This window comes from Notolabrus celidotus, chromosome 1 (genome assembly GCF_009762535.1).
Source record: "Notolabrus celidotus isolate fNotCel1 chromosome 1, fNotCel1.pri, whole genome shotgun sequence".
NCBI lineage: Eukaryota > Metazoa > Chordata > Actinopteri > Labriformes > Labridae > Notolabrus > Notolabrus celidotus.
Window position 1 is genome coordinate 15,502,529 of NC_048272.1, and position 10,581 is coordinate 15,513,109.

Sequence of the window (10,581 nt, forward strand, 5' to 3'; positions counted from 1 at the left end):
CGCTACCTTGTTGATATTTTGTCCCACATCTCATATTTTTAATTATGGCCATGGGAACTGAAAGAGTGGTCTGATCAGATTCAAAGGTTGGACTAATGTAGGTTAGCTCATCAAATTGTAGTTGTTCAGGTGCTCTATTTTGTATCACATCTATGAAGTAGTATCACTGACTGTTTGTTATTATTGTTTTTTAAAGGAACCATTAGTTCTGTGGTTGTAAGAGTTGCATCTAAGTAACTTAATCCTTTATTTTGAAGGCTTAACCGGAAATACGTCGACACTGTTATTGACATCACCATTCAACTAATCTAACATTTAAATGATAAAACAAATAGTTTATTGGTGACTTTGGACGGTTTGTCATCACCCACTGTTCTAGTTGACCACGCCACTTCACCATTGTGTTGATTAACAAGGAATCCATCATAAAATCACATTAATGAAACATTTAGAATCGCCATCTTGAACACGCCCACTTCTCTCATCCTCGAGCTCGGTCTCGTGATAGCCGTGACACAAGTTAGCTTCTCCAGTTCAGCTGCTAATAGAGTCATGTTGTTCAGATAGCTAAGAAAAACATAATAGTAATTGTATGTGTATCTGAAATAACCTCACAGACTACTGAAGATGTTGTCTCGTCTACTGAAGGAGCACCAGGCGAAACAGAATGAGCGCAAAGAGCTACAGGGTGAGGAGACATGCTAACCGAGGCTAAAAACAAAGCTGAGTGATATTTCTGAAAGGCCTCACAGTCCATTATGTTGATGAATTTTCTGTGTGTTGATGTTGTTTTTACATGCACAGAGAGACGCAGGCGTGAAGCCATTGCAGCAGCCACCTGCCTTACAGAAGCCCTGGTAGACCACCTCAATGTTGGGTATGACTATTCTGCTAGCTTCCTTCTGTTTCATTTGTTTCCTGAGGTTTATCAGACAGGCCTCCTGTTGTTGCATGCCTAGTTTTCCAGAATTGTTCATGGTGAGATTTGGGAATATGGAAATCAGGTTTAGAGGTTTTCTGTCATCCCAGTATGTTTAAATTTATGACATGGAGAAGGATAAATTCCAAAATATCTCAATCTTTTGTCTCAAATATGTCTACAAACGTACCCAAGAGAAGCCAGTACTTACATTTAGTTTGATTTGTAGCTGTCGATAAACTGTAAGCCTGGTATCATATGTCTATTTAATTATTTGGGATTTGCACCCACAATAAATGACTATTCATTCATTTTTATTTACTCAACTCAACTTTATTTATATAGCACCTTTCATACATAAAAACATGCAGCCCAAAGTGCTTCACAGGATAACAGAGAGACAGAAGACAACAGCAATGGTAGAATTATAAAAGGCATGATTATAAATCAAATACTTCAGGAAATCAACACAGTAAAATTAATAAAATAAGTAACAGTGGAAAGAAAAGTTTAAAATAAGGTAGCGTTAACAAGATCAGACGAATACAAGAAATAAATAGATAAATACACAATTAAATAAGATAAATAAATGTTAAAGCAATGTTTTAAAATAATAACGATTAAAATAATAATACAAATAATAACAAAAAATAATACCAACCACATTTTCCAGCCAAGCTGACCCGCCTGGGTTTACAACCAGCAGCACCCCTACTGAGGCAACCTAATCAATCCAAATAACTCTTAAAAAGTATGACAATGTAGAAATCATAAGAGTAAGTTGTTAAGACTGCTGTTTTACTGCTGTTTTCATGGAAAAGATCGTTTTGTGTGTATATTACTTGTATAGGAAAAGTTCCAGTGTTCAATATTTAAGAATTAAATATCAGACTACAGAAAAAAAACACTTTCGTTGTAACATTCCAGAGTTTTCACCTGATATACAATGCTTTTCCTTTAATAAGTATACTTCAGCGTTTTCTAATGTTTGTTTCCTGTTTTACTGTAGTGTTGCTCAGGCATATGTAAACCAGCGTAAGCTCGACCATGAGGTGAAGACTCTCCAGGTGCAGGCGAGCCAGTTCTCCAAACAAACCGCTCAGTGGATCAGCATGGTGGAGGGTTTCAATCAGGCCCTGAAGGTAAGACACACTGTGTGAGCAAGAAATTAATCCCAAAACATGGGTTCACATCATGTAATCTGCTTATTCAAAATGTTTTCTTAAAGCATTCAGATTAATGAGCATGCAGCTGCAAAATCTATAAGTCAGTAAGTTTTCAGTGCAATATGCAGTTTGATTCTTTTGGAGTTAAAGCTCCCTCATATTATACTTTTAATTGCAATATTTTCAGCACAGACCCTCTTATGTCTGTTTTTTTAAATCTTTTATCAAAATATTATACTATTTTGAAAACAGTAATCTCTGTTTATTCTTAAAATTGTGCAGCTGCATAACCAGGCCAGGAAAAGCACATTAGTTTGATTTAAGGGCCTAGATAAAGTTCTTACATCTGACTGACAGACTGTGAAATTCATGAATCATCTAAAGTGCCTCTGGGTATGACATCTCACTGGGAGAATCAAAGTGAAAGAATAATGTATTTTAAAAAAACTTGCCGGTTGCTATCTCAGATGAAAGGTGAGATTTGTAGATATGCTCAAAAGCGTACAAACGTATTCTGTTTCTGTCTATTTACTCTGTATAGGAAATTGGGGACGTAGAAAACTGGGCCCGCAGTATTGAGATGGACATGAGGACCATCGCCACAGCCTTGGAGTATGTACACAAAGGTCAACTTCAGACGGCCTCCTCATAAACCTTGTGGTGTGATTTTTAGAGCTGGAGGCTCAACACACAACAGAGATCTTGTTGACTCCTCTCGGCGAAGATGCAGTTTGCATTGACATGGTTTGTCTGCAGGCCTTATTGAGCGGGCTAAAGCAGATGGTTACTTCTGTTCAGAGAAATGTTTAAAGTCTGGTTTATTTTATCAAACTTTATATGTATAAATGTTGACCACCTGCTTGTGAAAGTTTTAAGGGGCCTGACACGAAGACCTAAATTATTTCAATGTCTATGGCATGTGTTTCTATGTGCAGTGATGACTACTGCTTTTTGTAAGAGAGCTTAACTGTAAAGCTGATGGAACATTATTTGAAATAAAGTTTTAAAAAAGCACTGGTGTTTTTATTTTCTGAGATGATGCCAAATGAATTAAATCTACCTCTAAAAAGTATTTAAAATATTCTTATATACTGTAAACAAAGTCTTTCTGAGGACACTAATACAAAAAAGTAAAAAAAGAAAACAAAGAAATATGATTTCAAAGGTAAGAGTAAATATTTTAAGGAAAGTGTTTCGGAAGACCTTTTAAGCCCTGACTTGAACACAAACACTTCACATATTTCTGATACAGAACATCAACTTTATTTATAAACTACATATGGTTCATGAATTATTTCTGGCAGCTAGTTCAACTGTTACAAAAGAGGAGGGCTTGAGACCAAATGAAAAAATAATACCATAAGACTTGTAAGGTCTTAATTGGGGGACACAATTTTGCAACAAGCTACTAAATACCGTAACTGGATAAATATTCGTCGGGCTGAGCTGATTGGACATTTCCAGGAATGTGTGACGAGAAGGGAAATTATGTCACGCTGCACGAGGCTGCTTAGTCCCCTCATGTAATGCACGTGTGTTTGGTAACCAATTATACTTTAGATTCACTTTGTAATGTTAGGATAGAACGCAAGTGAGAAGAAACACCAGATCCTTACATTTACAGCTTACATCATATAATTAAAAGAATGAATTTCCTTTGTGAAGAATTTAACATTTTTTTAAAGTCATTTAGAAACAAAATACTTGACCTTTGTGCACCAGGCTTTCGTTGATGTAATTACCATACAACGGCCACTTTTTGTTTACCATCTACATCCCTACTGTATGAGCAGATTACTTTCATGGCACACAACAACAAAAATACACACAAGTAGAGCAGAATGTACATTTTGTCAACACTCTTAAAGCTAACAATGAACTGGGAACTGAATGAGCCAATGAGACTGCATACATTCACATACGTTTTATAAGAGGCGTATTGAGCCACAACATGTGAGATGACTCTTTTAACATTCTTACAACATAAAGCACTTATAATGCCTGTTCACACTGTTCACCACCTAAAGATAGAATCTGCATGATTAATATTCCAATAAAGTAGAGAAACCTGATTGATCTGTAAGTCTTTAATGTACTGTGAGAAGTTGGAATATCTATAAATAGTTCTCCATGTTTGCATTGTGTACAGAACACTCTTTGTGTTTTTCATAATTCCCACCTCTTTTTGCCTACTTACATACACACACATGCAAAAACGCAAGTTGTTACGGATTGCGGATTACCAATTGCGGACCTGTCTTAAAGGATAAACCTCAGGGATAAAGCCTCTCTCTGACCAGTCTCTGTGGGTGAAAACAGAGGAATAACCAGAAAGGGAAAAGGGAGAGGACAAGAAACTTCTGGAGATCAAACACTTCTACAAAAAAAAGAGGAAAAGGTAGGAAGATATTTCTTTATATAGAGATCTATATCACCATTGAATTGCATTAAAGTGACTCTTTATTGCATGTGAGGTCCTTTTCCACTGATTAACCTCTCTTATACTGATTGAGTCAATATTACCTACTGTAAATACAACACAGCATGATTGGATTATGAGGTAGTTATTATAAATGTGTGAAATTAAGTTTGATTTGTTGTACCTAATGAAATTGCACTGACTCATTTAAATGTTTGATCTGTTCTGGTCCAGCCTGCAGAACAGTGCTTTGAAACTAAATTGAATTATCTTGACCTGAGTGGTAATTTTACAGGATAATTTGGTTTTAAATTATGTTCGCATCCCTGCAGCAGCGGTAAGGGTACTGTATCTGATTTAAGTCTGCAGGCAATTTAATATCATGGATGTTATTATCCTTTCTATCTTTTCCTTTTGTTGTCTTCCTAATAAGCCGGAAAACTAATTGGTTTTGAGCAATGAGCGGCTTAAGCAGCTTCGTCACGGGCATTACAATTATGCACAATGCACCCCTCCTTCTCTCCTGGGGTCAGATGCCTTTCTTTCTTCCATAAGAGTATTATCCAAAGATTTCTCATGTGCCCACAGCAGTTCTGTAATACAGGCGACTCTATTCCAGGTCCTTGATGAAGCAACTCATTGTATCCCGCAGTTATCAGAAGAGTTCAATAATTCAGGACTATGCTTCAATAAAAATTCCAATATTTTGGAATCAAGGAGGGATTAGCTCTAGCATTCTTGGAAAAAAGTGTTTTTACTTTCCATTCCACTTCAGGAAATTAAGATTGTGCAGTTTTCCTCTTGTTAAGCATTAAGTTTGTGCAACTTGTTTTTGTTTTCAGCAAGTGCTCCAGGTGATCAAAACCAAACCCAAGCAGCATGGATATGCAGGTTGTCTACGAGCTGTTAGGGTAAGACATACCAATCCTAGAACACTTTTTCCTCCCAATAATTCAACAGCTAGACCCTGACCTCCAAGCTTGCAAATATAAGATCCTTTTTTTTCTTTTTCAACAGGGCAGAAAACGCCTGGTTGTACATCACTGGTACCATCGTAGTGTTGTGGGTTCTCGTGTGGCTCTACAGAGACAGCTTGGAGATAGAAAACATCTCTGACAAATACGTCTTTGTGACCGGCTGCGACTCAGGCTTTGGAAACCTGCTGTGTAAGAAGCTGGATCGTAAGGGTTTCAGAGTGCTGGCTGGTTGTCTCACAGAAAAGGGAGCTGATGACCTGAAGAGGGTGGCAGGGCCGCATTTGAAGACCGTCCTGCTGGATGTGACCAGCCAGGACAGCATCCAGAAAGCGATGGAGTGGACCAAGGCGGAGGTTGGCGAAAAGGGTAAGAGATGATTCAGTTTGATTACTCAACCTCTTATTCAACAAGGAAGCTCTTTTAACAGATTCTTCCACACTTTTTATTCCTCTGCAGGACTTTGGGGAGTTGTGAACAATGCTGGACGCTCATTACCCATGGGCCCTTCAGAGTGGATGAAAGTGGAGGATTTCCACAGCACACTGAAAGTCAACATGAACGGTGTGATTGCCATGACCATGATCTTCCTGCCTCTCATCAAAAAGGCTCGTGGCCGCATTGTGAATGTGGCTTCAGTGCTGGGGAGGGTGGCTGCAAACGGGGGCGGGTACTGCATCTCCAAATTTGCAGTGGAGTCTTTCTCTGACTGCCTCAGGTGAGTCTTATACAGCCTCATCGATGTTACACATGATAATGATGGTGAGCTTTATCCATAACGCAGTTTCTTTATACAGTTACAAGCTGCTCCACATACAGGCTGTTAGATCTGTCATGACGGGATATGAAAGGAGTGATTTAGTGAAGTAGATCTCAGCAGGTAAATTGAATGAGAGTTTGGGAGCTAGTACAGCAAAATCTTTATTTAAATTTAAGGTTTAAGGTTGGTAGCCCCTAAACATCATCAAAAATATGGTCATGTAAGAGTCACACGAGTTTTGAAGGCATAAAGTAGCATATCAAAAATCTATGAACAGGAAGGCAGAGCAGGGAGGGAAGAATTTGAGTTTCATGTTTTTGTGAGCTGCTCATAATCCTAGCAGAAGCATGTTTGACCAATTGAAGGCAAAAGAAGAAAGCCTTACTAATAAATACATAGAGGATGAAAAATAAATCTAGATGAGACAAAATAAAGGCATGAAAAGCCCTTTGTAATTCTGCAAAGGATAAGAGGGATTATATTTTTGGAAGAAGTTGAAACATCCTCTCATAAAGACGAACCGTTTGTCTTTTCTCTGCTTAAAACCCTGTAGTCTCATTATGAGGACAAGATGTTGTTCAAGTCTTCATTTTTATTGTGTCAGGAGGAGTGTGTTGTATGAATATAGTAATGTTTCAGCAATATGAAAGATCAGCAATATGAAAGACAAATAGTTACACTGAGGCTATAAAACACACTCAGTTTTTAACAGTGCACTCAGCCTCAGGATTTTCACCCCGATTAGACAAGATAATGTCACTATCCATGTTAATTTGCTACATATACTGTTGTGTTTTTATTCTCTTTACCACTGAGCTGGTAAAAAAGCTTTGTTGTTTACTTTGTTGTTGATATGAAGCCATTTTTAAGCACCACTCCGCCTCCCATTTCTGTCTTCAGGAGAGATATAAACTACTTTGGAATCGACGTGTGCATCATAGAGCCGGGGTTTTTCAAGACAGCAGTGACGAGCCTCGATCCCCTCGAGAGGGAGCTACACCGCCTCTGGGACCAGCTCGGCCCTGAAGTACAAGCAAGCTATGGAGACAAGTACCTGGATAAGTGTAAGTAGACTGCTGCTCTCTAGTGGGAGGCATAACGCAAGCAAGGAATGAGAATTTCTTCACTGGTGCTTGAAATGTGGCATGAGAATTTCAATTTATTTCTGTGGTTTGGATAACATTCACAATATTTGTTTTCAGAATAAAGCAAATAGAAGCGCACAAATGAATTCTGATACTAGGTATCATAGTTTGGGCTTTAGAAGTCCTGCTGAAATTGGATTGCATGCTTATGTTGCTTATGCACGTCCTGTACTCAGCAATGACAACAAAAATAAGAAGAGGATTCATTAAAATAGCAGTGCATTTATTTCTTTAACACAAGTTGTTCTGCTGCTCCTGAAGGCAACACGTCAAAAATACTGTTTCATATCTATAAACAATCTTAAAAAGGTAAACATTATGAATACACATTAATGAGGTTTCATCACACTGTTCAAGTGTTTGTATTGAGTGTAAAAGAAATAATCACTGTTCTCTCTGTGCAACATGATGTGTGATGCATGCATACATTAACTTTTCACTTATCCCGACATTTTTAGACATCAAGGTTCAGCGTTTAATCATGAACGCTATCTGCGACTCTGACCTCAGCAAGGTGACCAACTGCATGGAGCACGCTCTAACCTCAGCCCACCCACGTACAAGATACAGCGCCGGCTGGGACGCCAAGCTACTCTGGATCCCCCTTTCTTACATGCCTTCCTTTGTGGTCGATCTTGGGCTGAAGCTGGTGCTGCCTCGTCCTTTAAAGAGCGTGTAACTCTATTAATGCTCAAAGGAGTTCACTATTTGCCTTTCAAAATGCCCGTTTTCCTTATCTACATCAGCCATGCAGTGATCAGATGATCCATTTGTCATTGTATTTTTATATGTGCACAATCGGCCATGTGAAAGTTGAATTTTCCTTTCTTACGTCTGCTTCAGACACAATATTAAAAAAACAATGAATATGTACTGCATAATATACTGTTAAATGTTGTTTGTTTATTGCCGCTCTACTGTGCCTTTTCATGCTGTTATTTAAGTTCCTCTATGGATGCTACAAATAATCAGAGGCTAAATAAACAGTATTTTACTATCAAGAAGTTGTTATTGTCAGAATGCATTGATCATCTTGTTTACTGAATACACTGAAATGCCAAACAGCTTTACCATGAAACGTATTGACACTCATGGTTACACAAATGTGCAGGAATGCCATTGTGGTGTCTAAATAGCTTTGTTAGATATGAAAAATTATGCATACATGAAGACATTCACAAGTACAGTAATCATATTTGTATTCTTTTTTATGAATTCAATATCCCTATTTCTTCATACAAACACTGAAATGTTTCTGGGCTCCCAGCAAAAAACTGTAATATTATTGAACTACAACTATACTGCCAAATTTGCTCTTGCATGAAAGTCAGAAACACTATCCTAAAACTTATCCTAAACAAAGTGTGCTTATCATGCATAATTTCCCTCACACCTAAATCAATTGACTATGTATCATTAAGTGGTGCTTCAATTCAAATAAGGTTGTGAAAGAATATTGTATGCAAAAAAACCAACTATTTATTTATTTCTATATTATTGATTATATTACATAATTAACATTGCCTGACATAATGAACTACATGTGTATCCAGAGGGCACTTTTATTTTTACTTTTCATACATTTAAGGGGCATCTAGAGGGCACTTATTTGGGTTTCGTACATTTTAGCGGCATCAAGATACATTTTAGGGGCATCCATAGGACACTTATTTGCTCTTTATACATTTTAGGGGCATCCATAGGGCACTTATTGGCACTTTATACATTTTAGGGGCACACAGAGGGCACTTATTTGCGCTTTATACATTTTAGGGGCATACAGAGGGCAGTTATTTCCACTTTATACATTTTAGGGGCACACAGAGGGCACTTATTTTCGCTTTATACATTTTAGGGGCATCCATAGGGCACTTATTTGCGCTTTATACATTTTAGGGGCATACAGAGGGCAGTTATTTCCACTTTATACATTTTAGGGGCACACAGAGGGCACTTATTTTCGCTTTATACATTTTAGGGGCATCCATAGGGCACTTATTTGCGCTTTATACATTTTAGGGGCATCCATAGGGTACTTATTTGCACTTTATACATTTTAGGGGCATACAGAGGGCAGTTATTTCCACTTTATACATTTTAGGGGCACACAGAGGGCACTTATTTGCGCTTTATACATTTTAGGGGCATCCATAGGGCACTTATTTGCGCTTTATACATTTTAGGGGCATCCATAGGGCACTTATTTGCGCTTTATACATTTTAGGGGCATCCATAGGGCACTTATTTGCACTTTATACATTTTAGGGGCACACAGAGGGCACTTAATTGCACTTTCTACATTTTAGGGGCATACAGAGGGCAGTTATTTGGTTTTATTACATAGATGGGGCATCTAGAGGGCACTTCTTCATGCATTTTCCTCATAAAAAGCACCAGAAAAGGCTATTTTAAATGTTTTATTTACTACAGTGGAAACTGAGAGGACACTTCAGCACGTCTGCTTTTCTTTTCTTTGCAGTTTAATCAGTATCTTAAGTATCTGATGTGTCAATCTAGAAAAAGTTGTTCTTTTACATTCAACCACTTATTTTTGTGCTGATAACATATGTTTCTACATGGCTCATTTAAGGTATCAGTTCAGTGAGTTATCAGTTATGATACTGTCAAACGTACCGAACACGTTGAGTTGCTGGTGACTATGATAGTAATAAACTAAGAGGCTTGTCTGCTGTGTTATACAACAGCTCAAAGGCTTTCTAACACGACTAGAAAGTTAGCAAGCAACATGTTGTGAAATTTATGTCATAATACTAGAACCTGTTTACTACTCTGGTGCTGTTCACAGTGATAGAGAATGCTCTGTTAACAGACGGTTAATGTATCCTGGTTGACTGACACCCACAGTCCTCGTGGCAGACCTCGTTTTTCCAAAACAGAGAACTGACTTCTGATTGGCTCCTGTATGGGTCAGTGCAGAGACAACTGCACGAGGTGGTGTGCCAGTGACTTATTAATCGTGAAGACCCCCTGCTGCTTTCAAGTGCACCTCGTTATTTCCTACTGTGACTTTTAAAACACGTAAAGCTCCTGTGGCGTTAAATTTCTATTTATGCTGTACTTGAGTTTTTCAATTTTCTGGAGAACTTCTACCACCTTTAGGGTTACTTTAATTGCACTACATCTAGAAAAGAAACATACTGCAGCTTGTCATTATCATAAAACTGAAAAGTTAGCTTG

At 38.0% G+C, this 10,581-nt stretch overlaps 2 protein-coding genes across 4 annotated transcripts; both read left to right on the top strand.

The window, feature by feature from the left end:
* The first annotated feature begins 348 nt into the window (after nt 1-348).
* On the top strand, nt 349-3,099 carry bloc1s1 (biogenesis of lysosomal organelles complex-1, subunit 1). The gene is made up of 4 exons (XM_034693456.1): nt 349-688; nt 805-877; nt 1,929-2,061; nt 2,627-3,099. Exons 1-4 carry the CDS (start codon nt 628-630, stop codon nt 2,735-2,737), a joined length of 378 nt encoding a protein of 125 aa, XP_034549347.1. The 5' UTR covers nt 349-627; the 3' UTR covers nt 2,738-3,099.
* A 1,295-nt stretch (nt 3,100-4,394) lies between these two features.
* On the top strand, nt 4,395-8,351 carry rdh5 (retinol dehydrogenase 5 (11-cis/9-cis)). 3 transcript variants are annotated; one of them, XM_034690005.1, is made up of 6 exons: nt 4,395-4,483; nt 5,347-5,415; nt 5,522-5,847; nt 5,938-6,196; nt 7,139-7,302; nt 7,842-8,351. In XM_034690005.1, the coding sequence occupies exons 2-6, from the start codon at nt 5,384-5,386 to the stop codon at nt 8,060-8,062; spliced, it is 1,002 nt and encodes a 333-aa protein (XP_034545896.1). In that variant the 5' UTR covers nt 4,395-4,483; nt 5,347-5,383; the 3' UTR covers nt 8,063-8,351. The 3 variants fall into 3 exon arrangements, with proteins under 3 accessions (XP_034545896.1, XP_034545915.1, XP_034545904.1); XM_034690024.1 differs by lacking the exon at nt 4,395-4,483 and adding an exon at nt 4,932-5,032; XM_034690013.1 differs by lacking the exon at nt 4,395-4,483 and having other exon boundaries at nt 5,037-5,415.
* Nucleotides 8,352-10,581: the final 2,230 nt, after the last annotated feature.

What these genes read in the sequence shown, in the direction of transcription:
- bloc1s1 (XM_034693456.1), top strand. Translation starts at nt 628, where the DNA reads ATGTTGTCTCGTCTACTGAAGGAGCACCAGGCGAAACAGAATGAGCGC. An exon ending in TGAGCGCAAAGAGCTACAGG is followed by an intron (nt 689 to 804) that starts GTGAGGAGACAT and finishes TTACATGCACAG; the next exon opens with AGAGACGCAGGCGTGAAGCC. An exon ending in GTAGACCACCTCAATGTTGG is followed by an intron (nt 878 to 1,928) that starts GTATGACTATTC and finishes GTTTTACTGTAG; the next exon opens with TGTTGCTCAGGCATATGTAA.
- rdh5 (XM_034690005.1), top strand. Translation starts at nt 5,384, where the DNA reads ATGGATATGCAGGTTGTCTACGAGCTGTTAGG. An exon ending in GTTGTCTACGAGCTGTTAGG is followed by an intron (nt 5,416 to 5,521) that starts GTAAGACATACC and finishes CTTTTTCAACAG; the next exon opens with GGCAGAAAACGCCTGGTTGT. An exon ending in GGCGGAGGTTGGCGAAAAGG is followed by an intron (nt 5,848 to 5,937) that starts GTAAGAGATGAT and finishes ATTCCTCTGCAG; the next exon opens with GACTTTGGGGAGTTGTGAAC.